The sequence below is a fragment of the Drosophila yakuba genome, chromosome 2R (genome assembly GCF_016746365.2).
Source record: "Drosophila yakuba strain Tai18E2 chromosome 2R, Prin_Dyak_Tai18E2_2.1, whole genome shotgun sequence".
In the NCBI taxonomy this organism is placed as follows: domain Eukaryota; kingdom Metazoa; phylum Arthropoda; class Insecta; order Diptera; family Drosophilidae; genus Drosophila; species Drosophila yakuba.
This window is the reverse complement of record NC_052528.2, coordinates 13,152,310-13,166,826: the sequence shown is the minus strand read 5'-3', so window position 1 is coordinate 13,166,826 and position 14,517 is coordinate 13,152,310. Positions and strand designations below refer to the sequence as shown.

General features: G+C 44.1%; 4 protein-coding genes across 5 annotated transcripts; 2 read left to right on the top strand and 2 right to left on the bottom strand.

Moving 5' to 3' along the window:
- Positions 1-62: 62 nt before the first annotated feature.
- On the bottom strand, positions 63-2,716 carry LOC6530431. The gene is made up of 4 exons (XM_043206964.1): positions 2,391-2,716; positions 1,924-2,323; positions 609-937; positions 63-541 (listed from the first exon to the last, which is right to left on the bottom strand). Exons 1-4 carry the CDS (start codon positions 2,660-2,662, stop codon positions 139-141), a joined length of 1,404 nt encoding a protein of 467 aa, XP_043062899.1. The 5' UTR covers positions 2,663-2,716; the 3' UTR covers positions 63-138.
- A 1,072-nt stretch (positions 2,717-3,788) lies between these two features.
- On the bottom strand, positions 3,789-4,166 carry LOC6530429 (drosocin). Its single transcript, XM_002091309.4, has one exon. It carries the CDS (start codon positions 4,111-4,113, stop codon positions 3,919-3,921), a length of 195 nt encoding a protein of 64 aa, XP_002091345.1. The 5' UTR covers positions 4,114-4,166; the 3' UTR covers positions 3,789-3,918.
- A 565-nt stretch (positions 4,167-4,731) lies between these two features.
- On the top strand, positions 4,732-10,690 carry LOC6530428 (major facilitator superfamily domain-containing protein 6). Of its 2 annotated transcripts, none has more exons than XM_015196462.3 (5): positions 4,732-4,885; positions 5,942-6,363; positions 6,423-7,077; positions 7,317-8,519; positions 8,670-10,690. In XM_015196462.3, the coding sequence occupies exons 2-5, from the start codon at positions 6,116-6,118 to the stop codon at positions 8,850-8,852; spliced, it is 2,289 nt and encodes a 762-aa protein (XP_015051948.1). In that variant the 5' UTR covers positions 4,732-4,885; positions 5,942-6,115; the 3' UTR covers positions 8,853-10,690. The 2 variants fall into 2 exon arrangements, with proteins under 2 accessions (XP_015051948.1, XP_002091344.1); XM_002091308.4 differs by having other exon boundaries at positions 4,750-4,912.
- A 75-nt stretch (positions 10,691-10,765) lies between these two features.
- On the top strand, positions 10,766-12,168 carry LOC26534785 (extensin). The gene has a single exon (XM_015197356.2). The coding sequence runs from the start codon at positions 10,766-10,768 to the stop codon at positions 11,792-11,794; it is 1,029 nt and encodes a 342-aa protein (XP_015052842.2). The 3' UTR covers positions 11,795-12,168.
- The last annotated feature ends 2,349 nt before the right edge of the window (positions 12,169-14,517 follow it).

The following is a 14,517-nucleotide window of genomic DNA, read 5'->3' as shown; positions in this document are numbered from 1 at the left end:
CCTATTTTATTGGTGAGTAAACAATTTTTTGTTCATGTTTTAAATGATTAAAAATTTACAGATGGTTTTATCATTATGTTATTCGTTTATTATTTTGATTTAAATAAATTAGTTTCTACACCTATAGCAGATTAACATTTAGCCGAAGTGGTGCGAAAGTCCCAGTCCAGCACCAAAGTTGGGCTTCTGGTTGGCAAACGGTCCACTTGTCCACTTGCTGGCCGATCCAGTCAGATCCAAACGGGTGGCCCGATCCGCCGAGGACCACAGGTTACCACGTCCCTCTAGACCGAGTTGCTGGCCGATTCCTGGGAAGTTGCTGTGCGTCAGGGAGGCACCATGTCCGTTGATGTGGGAGTAATCCAGACCAGCGCCATTACGTTGGAACTCGAAGCCATTGGCCAGTTTGTTCTGGGAGGCGAACACCTTGGCATCCAGGTTGTGCCTGCCATTGTTGAATAGATTGGCGTGGGCCTCCTGCTGGAAGACATCCTTCACTCCGGGGGTGTGTGTCCTGGTCAAAGAAGCACCATGGCCAGCACTGCAAAAAAGAAGAGAATAGGATTAATATATTTTCTAACAATTAATTCGTATCTTAAGGAACTCACTTGTTGTAGGCCAAAGTTCCGCCAGTTGTGACTGGACCGTTTTGAGTGTTTCCAGCGGCGAAAACCTGGCCCACCACATTGTGGTTGGGATTGCCAATGCCCTTGGAGAGATCCAAGCGAGCATCAGCTCCACCAGCTGGGTTGGAGGCTAAGGAACCTCCGAGCACTTGGCGGCGGATCCGAATGGGACCTGTGGTGGGAAATGGAGGAACAGCTTCTGTGATGGCGAAAAGTGCCACGAGGGCCACGATTAGGATGCTTGTCTTGTGCATGTTGCTGGACTGGATTGCTGGAGCTGACTGATGTCCAAGGTGGCTGATGATCCGCTTTTATACGTAATCTAAGGGGAAGAACTTTATCGGTAAATCACTAGATTCATCTGGGTGTCGTTTTCAGCTTGCCTGCCTTATCAGTTAGGACTTCCCCCAGAATTTTCATGGGTGATTTACGTGTGGGAATTTTGTGTGTTTGTAACCATTCTTATTTGGTGACCCAATGACTTTTCCTGCATGGCTCGAAAACATGTCTTTACTTAAATAATAACATGTTTGTGAGTGACAGCAGCAACTTAACTAAATAAATGCAAATTTGTCTGCAATTTAAATATAACAAGAAATATAATTATATGACTATTGAAAACAGAACTTGTAAAGGAAATGCTAGCCAATTCATTTCTTAAACATCACACCAATCTTATACAAATCTATTTTCTAAAAAGATTCGTTTCAGAATTTTAATTAATTGGAGCAAAGTTAAAACTATAGCATTATATTATTTCTCTTAAATATTAAATTAAAACATTATCACTAAGCGATTGTTCATCTCTATGTTATCAGCTTGATGTTGATTAAATCCACGTAATTTCTTATCGTTCCCATGCTGCGCATGTATTTAAATACACAAATGAGTGTCGATTCGCAAAGTTCTCTTTAAATACGTTTCGCTTAATATTTTCGAAAGCGTATCGTAAGTTTGGTTAGAAGTTTAAAACCCGGTGGATAATCCAGTTCTAATCCAATAAAATATGTATATACCTTTTAAATTAATTCCTTTAAAATATGTATGCGCACATAGTTTTCGAAAATAGTTCCAAATGCAGGTATTTTATTGCACTTGTTGGAACGATTTTTATTAAATGAAACATTTAGCTCTGCAAAGTAGAATCTATTTACATAAAACTCTGAATGGACTGTCAAAGAAACAGTTTTTTTGCACTTTTTAAACCATAACAACCATAATTTTTTAAAATAAGATATTTCGATTTTAATATACATATATATTTGTAAATAAATTAGAGTTACGATACAAAGGCTTAGCCGAAATGATGGGATAGCCCCAGGCCAGCACCAAAGTTGGGCTTCTGGTTAGCGAACGGTCCACTTGTCCACTTGCTGGCCGATCCAGTCAGATCCAAACGGGTTGCCCGATCCGCCGAGGACCACAGGTTACCACGTCCCTCTAGACCGAGTTGCTGGCCGATTCCTGGGAAGTTGCTGTGTGTCAGGGAGGCACCATGTCCGTTGATGTGGGAGTAATCCAGACCAGCGCCATTACGCTGGAACTCGAAGCCATTGGCCAGTTTGTTTTGGGAGGCGAACACCTTGGCATCCAGGTTGTGCCTGCCATTGTTGAATAGATTGGCGTGCGCCTCCTGCTGGAAGACATCCTTCACTCCGGGCGTGTGTGTCCTGGTCAAAGAAGCACCATGGCCAGCACTGCAAAAAAAAAGAGAATAGGATTAATATATTTTCTAACAATTTATTCGTATCTTAAGGAACTCACTTGTTGTAGGCCAAAGTTCCGCCAGTTGTGACTGGACCGTTTTGAGTGTTTCCAGCGGCGAAAACCTGGCCCACCACATTGTGGTTGGGATTGCCAATGCCCTTGGAGAGATCCAAGCGAGCATCAGCTCCACCAGCTGGGTTGGAGGCTAAGGAACCTCCGAGCACTTGGCGGCGGATCCGAATGGGACCTGTGGTGGGAAATGGAGGAACTGCTTCTGTGATGGCGAAAAGTGCCACGAGGGCCACGATTAGGATGCTTGTCTTGTGCATGTTGCTGGACTGGATTGGTGGAGCTGACTGATGTCCAAGGTGGCCAATGCTCTGGTTTTATACCTCAATGAACGGGGAAGAACTCTTCTGGTGGTTCACATGATTCATCTAAGTGCTGATCAAGGTCTGGATGCCTTATCAACGCGGTGTTTCCCGCTCAGAAGTGATGGTGGTTTACCTCTGCTGTTTGCTTGTGTGGCTGTGCGACTTGACCTCATCACCTCCCCTTTTTTTGCTACCTATAGACGCCACTTGTTGCGCTATTGTTCCGGTTTCAGCCACGCCGCAGGTCCTCTGTTGGCGTCTCCAAGTGGTTTTCTTTGTGCGTTGATGGAGGAGTGCATCCTCATCTTGCGCAGGTCGGCATTTGACAGTTATAGGGGATTCTCTATCGAATTTCTCACTTGATGTCAGGCTTTATCAATAGGTTTCGCGGGGAGAGATTATCCTGGGGGAGCCGGCAGGGGTTGGCGAGCGAAATAAAGAGCGACGGTGAGAGCGGCAGGATTTGAGTGAAGTTTCAGCCGAATTCTAATTGAATTTTCTGCGCAGGAGCAAGTGAAAAGGATGCGAAAGAGAGCAGAGTGGAAACTTTAACTCGAAGTGTCAACGAAAAGTTTGCACTGAGAAATATAATTTTTAAGCTAATTAGCTTTAAATATTGTTTTTATAAATCCTGTTCTTAAAAACAATAAAATGTATTTTTAAATATGGTAATAATTTAATAAGTGAATGTCTATACACATTACTTTTTGTGATTTATACTGTCTATTTAAAGTATTTGCATATGCAATAATATACGAACAAATCTGTTAGTAAATAATTTTTATAAGGGGCTTGTCAGTTTGTTTGTGAGGTGACAAACCCATTCATTATGATTTGCGACCATCTGGGTATTTGGCTGGAATCTAAGAGATACTTACTATAAAACCGGTTTGTGAATCACAGGAGTCGCGAATTTAATACGCTTAGATTTATTTTCTTTCAAACGTGACTTTTTGTGGTTTTGTATAAGTTTATGTACATTTCTTATCTGCTCCAGAGCTCAGCAGATTCTGTTTAAAAACGCTGATAAGTGAGAGGAACCCCCAAGTTGTTTGTGCCATAATTGAAAACAGATTATGAATTGCTGTCTTTCCTGTGTTTATTATTAATTGCTTGCCAAAAATAAAAATTTAAGAAAATTTGTATAAAGAAACAATTTAACACGAATTTGATCGGATGATCATTTAAGATTTCTTGCGGGATCCACATCTTTAGGCGGGCAGAATGGGTGGTGGCCGGAAGGCGGCTGCAGCCAGGTGATCCTCGGTGGCCAGTGCCTCACGCCTCACTCGAATGGGGCGGGGATGGGAGGTGGGGCGTGGGCTGTAGGGGCGTGGCTTGCCGGGAGTGGCCACAGCCATGGCAAACACGCAGGCCAGCAGCAGGAAAACGATGGTGAACTTCATTGTGTGTGGAGTGGACAAATCGAACTGATATGATTTCAATCAGAGCACTTGGCTTTTTATAGGAGCCATCGATGCGGCAAGATTCGAATGGGAGGCACGTCGTGGCTGCGGTTGCCGGTGGTTCCCCATCTTGGGGACTTTTCATGCCGCCTATAAGCGCATTGGCCACTGAAGGCAAACGAGTTGAACTTTATTATTTTTTTAATGTGGATCTTGGCTGCGTAGTAGTTGAGTAGTTTGCACTATTGAGCTATTCTCAGTGCTTTACATTTTAATTGAAATATATTGTTTATATTACTTAGGTTTGTAATTTTGTTTCTTGTCTACCAGTGAAGAAAGTAGAATTTTAAAACGAACTTTGCCCGCCAAGCTGTCACTTTCACTCGTGTCATCTCTTTTGCTCCGCCGTGACAGGTCAACATTCCCTCTCTTTCGCTCTCTTTGAAGTCCTGCCGTCGTCCTGGCGTCAAATCTCATTACAGTGGATACACACACACAAACAGATTCACGCACACACACACACACACACACACACACCTTAGCGTGCGACAGCGGAACGCGCTTGAGCGAGCTTTTCCGTCCGCTTTTCTGAGCGCAACATTTTCTTTTCGGGGCTCTTTGGAAAAACTCTTGGGCAGCTTGCCAAACGCTCGTATAGAGGCCAGACGCGAGGAAAACTCTGCTTATCGATTACGCACGTAACACATTTGCCCCACAGCCGAATAGTTAAACACACAGTTCAGCAAAGCCAGCCAGCTAAACAATATTTCTGGTGTGTACTATACTTATCGAATCAAAGGTGAACAGTGCTATAAGTTTACATAATAAACAGGATACGAAATAAGGACTTGCAGAGGGCTTTCGCCCCAAGTGTCTCAACCTGTGACAATGGCCTTCAAGAAGTGTGCGAAAATTGTCTATATATAGAGTGTGATATGTACCTCGGATTTGGTGGGCACGTGGGAGCCATTAAAAAGGAAATAAATCTGCAGATTTGCAAAAGGACTTATAGTTAACAAAAATAGATTAACTATTCATGTCGTGTGGTTTAATGCGATTTTTCGAAACCTTGTTAATATAAGTGTATACAATATATTTTTGGTATATTTTGATTTTTATAAACTTTTTAAATTTTACCTTACCACCTTATTATTTAAGAAATCTTGTATTGTCCCAACAAAATACCCCCATATTTGCATACAGCCTTTAGTGGCAACAACAAGTCTGCTCTATATACAGACAATAACCCACATATACACACACCCTCGTACCCATTTACCCACATTTCTTATGTGCCAACGGTGCGTATGTGTGATACCAGTAAACTCAACCAAAAATGTAATAGAAATTACTCACGCTCAAAGCTCACAAGCTGATGCAATTCACTCAACTCGCTTGAGCTCACTCAAAAAACAGAGTGAATGGCAGAGCTTGTTTGTTTTGCCATTTCAAGTATCTGTATCTTACGCTTTTATTTTCAAAAGCCAAGTGGAGGGAAAATGTTTAAATGCTCACTCAAAAATCAAGCAAATGTCAAACGGTAGTAGTTGATATCCGTGTTCATTTGAGTTCCGGAATGAACGCAATGTGAATCGTTTTCCCAAAACCTAAGCCCTGTACATAAGCAGTAATCTGGATTAAATGATATCAAAGAAATATTTTTCAGTAAACTATGAAGTAAGGTGGCTTTAGTGTAGTTTGGGTTGCTTTATTGCATTCTTAGAAAGCAGACGAAGTGAAGAGATATCCAAATCGTTTACCCCTGGCCTTCTGTGTTAGCTAGAACAATGAAATGGTAATGACGGATTGTGTCCTTTGTTTTGTGCAGCTGCCGAATGATAATGGAGATGATAATGAGACTGTAACTGGGACACAAGAGACCAGACCGAAGGGAAGTGTCAGCCAAGAGCGGAACAGCAGAAACCAGCAAGGGTAGGGTTCAGAGGAGGAGCAACCAGGACCATCCAGCAGAGACCATCCGAGTTCAAGGAACCATCAGACAATGAATCCCTACACTGCAGGCGCCGGCGGAGGAGGAGGAGGAGGAGGAGGAGCCAATCCCTTCGGGGCACCCGCCGGAGGAGCGGGATATGGCCAACAGGGCTATGGATACGAGCAGCAGGCAACAGGTGGCTACGACCAGGGCATGAACTACGGCATTGAGCCGCAGCAGCAGGCAGCCGGATACGGACCACCTGGAGCCAGACCACGGGTGGATGTGGAGGCCACTGGCGAGGTGGATCCCAATCTGTAAGTCAAGACGACGATCTATTCGGCAAAAGCAACTAATTGATTCACACTTGTAATAGATATCCAGAGGCGAAGGACTCAACGCACAAAGTTCGCGGCCACTCGGACATCCTGGAGATGTTTTTCGGAGCAAGCACAGAACGCGAACTGATACCCGTGAAAAGCTTCTACTTTTTCTTCTACGCTGCATTTGGATCACTGTTTCCGCTGATGGGCGTGTACTTCAAGCAGATGGGCATGAATCCGGGCCAGTGCGGAATCCTGGTGGGAATGCGGCCCTTCGTGGAGTTTCTGTCGGCCCCGTTTTGGGGCTCCTATGCGGATCGTTGTCGGCAAGGCAAGCGCTTGCTCCTGGGCTCCCTGGCCTGTTGGGTGCTCTTCACCATTCCCTTGAGCTTCATCCGGCCGGAAGCCATTAATTGCATTGAGCGGCGCAATGCCACGGACTTCGTGCTGACCTACACACGCACGAAGCGGGACCTCTCCGCCATGTACGAGCAGGAGCACTTGGATCTGGGCACGGGCACCATGCCAGCGAACGAGGCTTTGGAGGAAGCTGAGGCTGCCCACAGTCGGCACAAGAGATCCCTGCTGCTGCCCAGGATCGATGCGGGCATCTCACCCGTGCACATCAACTTTGTGAGCAACTACGACGAGAAGTACCACAGGGACTATGTGACGCCGATCTTCAGCTCCATGGTGTACAGGACTCCGGTGAGTCGATAGTGCCATTAGTATAGAATTGAAAGCAGGGATAGAAGTAAGCAGAACAGTTCCTTGAGGTTAACTTAGAGACTTCCAAATGTTTTTCATCCATTCTTTAATTGCCTTTTCAAGATCTGCTGGGTATGTCTAATAAATCCTGTATCTTTAATTTAACATATCAGCTGCCAAGAGGATCTTGTATCTTTTAAATGCTTGAAAAATACTTACCTACTTATCTCTGCCCACAGGACATCCAAAAGGCGTTCTTCCTGCTGCTCCTAGTGATCCTCATTGGGGAGTTCTTCAGCGCTCCGGCAATCACCTTGGCAGACTCCGCGGTAATAACTCTGCTGGGCGAGGATGCGGACAAGTACGGCCATCAGCGAATGTTTGGGTCCCTCGGCTGGGGCATCTCCATGTTCCTGGTGGGCATCGCCCTGGATCACTCCACCTCGTTCTCGAATCATCCCTGTGGAGCTGGCAACAAGGAGAAGAATTATAACATCTGTTTCTCCATCTTCTCGGTGCTGATGACATGTGCGATAATCTCCGCCTCGAAGATCACATTCAAGTACGATCCCATCGACGAGCAGCTGGCGGCACAGCAGCAGGCGCAGTTCGTGGATCCCAACAAGCGGGCGGAGGAGGAGTCGATGAACCAGTTGGCGGCCCAGCTGAATCTGCCATCGCTGGCAGTTGGTAGCGGCAGTGCCGCCTCGGGTGCCTGTGCCGGTGGCGTCAGTAGCTTCCTGGCCGCTGGCCATCAGCCACAGCCGCATATTGGGGCCGAGTCCAAGGTGTTCGCCCAGACGGCCAAGGAGTTGCCAGAGTGGATGACCGTGCTGACCCACTTCAAGGATCTGAAAACCGCCTCCTTCCTTTTCGTGGCCTGGTTCATGGGCTTCGGCATTGGCTTGATCTTCACCTTTCTGTTCTGGCATCTGCAGGACTATGGTGGCACCCCCACCCTGTTCGGTGTGGCCTCTGTCATCAATCATGTTTCTGAGATTTTTGCCTACTTCTTTAGCTTCCGTCTGATTACCCAAATTGGCCATGTCAAGGTGTTGTGTCTGGGCTTGATTGGCAATGTTCTGCGCTTCCTATACATTTCCTATCTGACCAATCCATGGATGGTGTTGCCATTCGAGCTGATGCAGGGCATCACCCATGCAGCCGTTTGGGCTGCATCCTGCTCTTACATTGCCCACAATACTCCCAAGCATCTGAGAGCTTCTGCTCAGGGTGTCCTCCAGGGCATCCATCACGGATTGGGACGCGGCTGCGGCGCCATCATTGGCGGCATGTTCGTCACCTACTACGGTACTACTACTACCTTCCGCTGGTACGGCATCGCCTGCCTCTTCGTCCTCGGATTCTTCATCTTCGTCAACTTCTATCGCAAGGAGCAGGGCTTCATCTCGGAGATTCCCGTCACCGAGGATCCGCATCAGGTGAGTAAGGGGGAGCAGATGCACTTCATCCAATCCTTTTATGTTATGAATCGTCGTAATACTTTACTAATATCTTAAACTTAGCTGTTATCATTAGAAAGTATTTCATATCAGTGATTGTCTTAGTAATGCAATAACCCGATTTTGTAGGTGGCCGAGGAGACCTCGCATTTGGCACCACACGGCGTTCCCAGCAATCCGATTCCACGGGCCCTGTCCAACTCGCGGCTGAACGAGATGAATCCGAATGGAGGACCATATGGCACGTACCAGACCACTGGCGGTAATCTGGATATACCTGGAGCCAACCCGCACAATCCTTTCGCTCAGTAAACGGAGACCTTGGTTTCCTTTACGGATTCGGCATTCAGCCCATCTTCATACTCACAGTACTAAAACGAACAAAGTATAACCGCAAACATATCTTGGACATTGGCCTGCAATATGAATTGCATAACTGCATTGCTTTATTTTGATTTGTTGGGCAGTCAACATACGATCTACACATAGCATAGCATATACATACAGCATATATACACATATATATTTTATATAGGACATGCCACATAGCCAGCATAAAGATTCCGTATAAGTTGGATTGGTTCAAGTCGATGGAGTGAGGGGGAAATCGAAACGAATTTTCACATAGCAGCTTAGCAATATATATATAGGGCAATATATGTGTGTGTACGGATAGTTATATATATATATATTGTACCGATCTATAATATTTATAGGCCTTTTTATATTAGTTGCATGGCGCCGGGCAGAGATCGATCTTCCCGGATTTAGTTTTGAGTTATGAGCATGCCGAGTTTGTTGCCTACTATTGGGCGATCACCAAAGCAAATTACTCATACGCATGGGTTACCCGTTCACCCCGAACTACACATAAAGTACCTATACAATCACGAAAAACCAAACGGAGATGGAAGTTGTTGAAACACCAGGAGATTTGAATACGAGGCGTTTCAAGGCTACAGGACATCGGGAAGCAGTGGGAGCTGCTTCGTTTAGCCGCAGTTGATTATGACTTTGATGTTCACTATACTATTTTATAGTATTAATTTAGATTATCCGTTGTCTTATGGCTTTGAAACGCACCGTGTGGATTACCCAATAAATTGGGGCCGTTTCAAGCTAAGAGCAAAATTAGTAGCTCACATTAAGTCCACGTATTCCTCTGTTAAAATATTCACGAAGAGAATAGGGGCGCAGGTTTAAATAATGATCTTTATGTTAGATATTTGCAATATTTCAAAAAATTCAAAGAGACACATTCAATCCCAAAATGGTCCTATGCAATAAATAGCAAACAAATTAAAGTGAATATGAACTATGGAATATAAATGTAGTTGCATTGAAAAACAAATTTAACAAAGCTAAAACATATGCAGCATTGAGAAGAAAACCTGCAAATAAAACAGAAACATTAAACCAAAAGATAAACAAGTGTTGTAACGAATGATATTATGGAAATCCGCCTCATTGCAATCAAATGTTGAATATTTTAATTTTTACACACATAAACTAACAAAATGACATATTTTGACATACCTAAGAAAAGATATAACATAGAAATATATAATATACGTTTATATAGTATATGAAAGTTGACGCACCAAAGTGAAAAGGCAAACTAAACTGTATTTGTACCTAAAACATATTTTCTCCTGATTTCATATAGCAAATCTTTCGCTCGATATACATAAACAAAAATATATATTGAATACTGTAAACATTATATTTAAATATTGTTGATAGCAAATTAAATTGGATATTTTATAGTAACGATACGCCAGCTCTTGTGTACAGCACCATATTTCTGAAGATTTTTCGGGTAGATGAACCTTAGTATTATGCATTCTGTACAACTGCACTCACAGTTATGTTTGTTGAGTCGATATTAAATAAAATTCTCTCTATATATATGTATTGAAAAAAAAAAGAAATACTCATATACGGTATACATTATATAGGAATGTACAAGTATTATACACAATGCGCATACATATGATACAAAGGATACAATACCCAACCCAAAAACCGAGAAACCAAAAGAGAAGTGAAGTAGACGGAAAAAGCAAGAAATCATGTAATTATGTATGTTTAATAAAACGTTTAACTACCGAGTGAAGTCTAAAGACAAAAGGCACAAATTCTTTCGTCAACCATCTGTGTTTATTTTCGGTCTTTATATAGTAACCCATATAAATCGGAACACTCATTCGTGATAAGCACACAAAATGCGACTTTCACTGCTGCTCTTCAGTTCGCTTTTCTGCTTGGCTTTTGGTCACATCAATGGAACACCGGCGTATTCACCACCAAAAGCACCACTGCCTCTGCCGCTGCCGGAGAGTTCCAGGCGTGCTCCACCGCCACCACCACCACCACCAAGACCCATACCCAGACCACCTCCTCCAAGGCCAATACCCAGACCACCGCCACCCAGGCTAACGCCACGACCTCTCAAACCGACTCCACCGCGATTTGTTAGACCTCCTACTGCACCACCCTTCAGGAGGCCAACTATTCCACCACCCAGGCCCACCAGAAGAGTTCCCATCACAAGGCGACCAACCAGGAGGATCACAAAGCCACCAGTTACCCGAAGACCCACCGCCAGGCCAACTCGTCCACCTGCAGTGCGAACCACTCGAAAATTTCTGATCTGGTCACGGGCACCCACTAGATTGCTACCGACCAAACCAAACATAAGGCCCACTCTCTGGACCAGACCTCCAGTGCGTCCTCCATTGCCAACGGTTCGTCCAACGCGCACAAGAGTTGGTCCCACCCTATGGACAAGACCTCATATAAGAGTCACAGTACGACCCACCCACAGACTCACAATCAGACCCACAATCAGACCCACCATTCGAGCCACTCTATGGACACGACCTCCAATAAGACATTCAAGCCCCACACGAGGAGTCACCAATAGACCCACCTTATGGACAAGACGACCCTTAGGATCCACCTTGGCCACAAGGACTCCAGTTAGAGCTACGATTCCCACATTACCGCGATCCACTTTATGGACCCGACCTCAAGTTAGAACTACTAGACGACTGACATTTATTTTCAACGAACCCACAAAAAAGCTTCCCACACCACGACCAATTCGAACCACCAGAGCTCCACATCCGGACATAACTCGATCCACAAGAAGTTTGATATTCATATTTCCCAGGGACACCACCTCTGTAGCTCGACGTCCAAATTGGACTGTACATCCAACAGGGCGTACGAGAACTACTTTAGTAGCTTGAAGCCTTTAGGCTTATAAGCTGGAATAAAACATATATTAACACATATGTATATGTATGTACATATGATCTTTAAGTATTCTCTGCAAGCGCGCGATGTTGAATTTTATATAACCAAGAAGTCAGCTAAATGGCGTAGATGGCTGGCTCATTAAATATATTGAAGGACAGAAAGGCAGGCTTTGTAATAAACTATCTTTTTAAAAATATGACCTCTATCAAATCGAAGTCTGTAAATTCCAAATCCAATTTAACTTAAATACAGCGGGCACCAGACTTTGAATGCTTTTTCCTAGAGTTAATTGCACATAAATAGTAGTTTAAAGTTGAATAAAGTGCCGAATTAGTTTCCAGTTCTGGTTAGAGCCAACTTAAAACTGAGTCTTACGCACAACAAGTTTGGCGGACTTCGTTCTTAACGACCCCATCTCCATGACAAATATCCCTGAAGTGCCGACATGCCCAACCCGAATCCAGGGCAACTGGAGCGAGGACAAAAGTAGCTGTGGCATACCGGAAGCGCTTCAAGTTTGCCGAGCTCATTCGTCTCTGCGATTTGTTGGCATTTCAAGGGACTGACGTGCTGGCTGCCCGTGGGCGGCACGAGGGGGCGTGGCAGGTGGTTGGGCGGCTGGGAAGTGGGCGGTGGGCGTGGTGCAGTGCCTGCTCATGCAATGATAAATGAAATTTTAGCGGCTTTTGACCCATTTAATAAATTGTTAAAGTTGAAGAATGCGCAAGAATATTGTAAACTTGTTGGCCACCATTTCTTTGCCTCAGCCTCTTTTGCCTCGTTTTATTCTCATTCACCACTCACCCACCATTCACATTTTTATTTGTATTTGTTTTGAAGTTTTATATAATTTCTATTTTTATTTTTATTCCCATTTAGTTGCTGTTGGCGCATTCGGAATTAGGGTTAATTTAAAAGTTGCCCATTGCAACACTGACCCATGGTGAGTGAAGTTGTTGCCATGTTGCAAACTTTGCCGCTCACTTTTCATGCCCCACTTCAGAAGTTTCGTAGAAATTTAAATAATTCTGTTAAATTGCATAACGTGCCCAGCTGTCCAGTGCTCTCTCGTTCGGGGAACTTTGGACTGGCTGCTTATTAAGTTAGTGGCGGCGACAGTTTTCAGTTAACGTGATTATGTGCCATTAAAAAATTGTATATTATCCACGGGCCACAAAGGAGTGCAGCAAGAACTTGACTCAAATATCCATGACAATAAATAAGGAAAAGCAGGGACCCAAAAAGGGAATTTGAGCGCGGGGAATCCTCTCCAGTCTTAATAAGCAGCAGCATAAAAAGTCCTGGCAAGGCTCTATTAGAGCCAGGACTAAGCAGCTTGGTCCGTCCTGTCCTGTGTGTCCCTCCCAAAAAAAAAAAATAAAAGGGAAAAGCGTAGAAAATAAAGGATGCGCTGGCAACTCTGCCTCGTAGAATCCTTTGCTGCGCTTCTTGTCAAATATATATTCTCAGCTATATAAACAATTTTCTTTTATGCCAGAATAACAAGCAACAAGAATGGATTTTTGCATAAGAAAGCCCCGAACTGAAGTTGAAGCACGATGGCATAGCGAAAATCCTTGCTGGGAAGCAGCTCCACAAAAGTCGGGCCAAATGCAATCCGAGCTTTATGTTCCCATGAACAATTGGACTGGCAGGCTTGGCTTTTGATTGGGGGATCTGTGGGGACGCTGCGGGGATTCCGCTCCGGGCGGCATCAAAAAGTGGATATCTATGCGTCGCCATGCACCCACTACAACGCTGGCTTCTTGGTGACCTTTGCGAAACCCTTGGCGTGAACCCTTTAACTCACTTTGATTCCAATTGCATTGAGAAACTCTTTAGCTTGTCAGCCTAGTTTTAAAATCAAATAAGTCATTGGAAATGTTTAATGCAGTGATTTGCATCTAATCATAATCTCTGTTGCAGTTTCGTTAATATGGGTTATACCAAGGTATTTTATAAATAACCATAACAAATTCACCATATTTGGATGTGCTCAATAAAATTTGCATTATTTAACAATTTAATAGATGTTATTTGTGTTTCAAATTTATTACCAAATTTGAAATTTCTATTACCATAATTAACAAACCTTTTCCACCTATTGCAAATTCTACTTTACTTTCAGTCGCATTCCTGCGAAATGATCATCTTAAAAGTTTCCACGGTTTTTCATTTTCTACGACGGCTTATGTTCAAGGCAGCATTTGCAAGAGAACCGCAGGGACGAAGCTGGAGGGAAAACTCCCACTCACATGCCAAAAAAAGGGGTGAACGGTGGGGAAAAGTGGGAAACCCGGAGCAGAAAGCAATGTCGACGACATTCAGCCGCAAGAAGTTGTCGCCGGGTGGAAAATGGGGGAAGAGGTTGTGATGGGGATGGTGATGGTGGTGGGGCAAAAAGTGCTGAGCATAAATAAGACATTTGCGTGTGTAAGCAGCAACAACACGCAAAACAACAACGATGGCTTAAAATAACTCCAAAACGCAACATTGAAATGTGGCTAAGAAGGACAGAGGCAGCCGAAAGAGCCAAAGAAGCCAAAGAAGCTGCTGACTCCCAGTTCCAGGATCTGCAATAATTTTCAAACTGCTTTCGCCCGGAGTAACTTGAAAGTTGCAAAAAGTAAATGTAATGCAAAATGCAAAGTCATCGCTCGCCGTTGTCCTCGAGTGGCTGTAGGGCCATCCTTCTTTTTCACCCAATCCCACT

Bases quoted from the DNA above. Each gene is read 5' to 3' on its own strand.
- LOC6530429 (XM_002091309.4), bottom strand. From the start codon at position 4,113: ATGAAGTTCACCATCGTTTTCCTGCTGCTGGCCTGCGTGTTTGCCATG.
- LOC6530428 (XM_015196462.3), top strand. From the start codon at position 6,116: ATGAATCCCTACACTGCAGGCGCCGGCGGAGGAGGAGGAGGAGGAGGA. The intron at 6,364-6,422 runs GTAAGTCAAGAC...CACTTGTAATAG, and splicing joins GGCGAGGTGGATCCCAATCT to ATATCCAGAGGCGAAGGACT. The intron at 7,078-7,316 runs GTGAGTCGATAG...CTCTGCCCACAG, and splicing joins CCATGGTGTACAGGACTCCG to GACATCCAAAAGGCGTTCTT.
- LOC26534785 (XM_015197356.2), top strand. From the start codon at position 10,766: ATGCGACTTTCACTGCTGCTCTTCAGTTCGCTTTTCTGCTTGGCTTTT.
- LOC6530431 (XM_043206964.1), bottom strand. From the start codon at position 2,662: ATGCACAAGACAAGCATCCTAATCGTGGCCCTCGTGGCACTTTTCGCC. The intron at 2,324-2,390 runs GTGAGTTCCTTA...TTTTTTTTGCAG, and splicing joins GGAACTTTGGCCTACAACAA to TGCTGGCCATGGTGCTTCTT. The intron at 938-1,923 runs TAAGCCTTTGTA...GATTACGTATAA, and splicing joins GGCTATCCCATCATTTCGGC to AAGCGGATCATCAGCCACCT.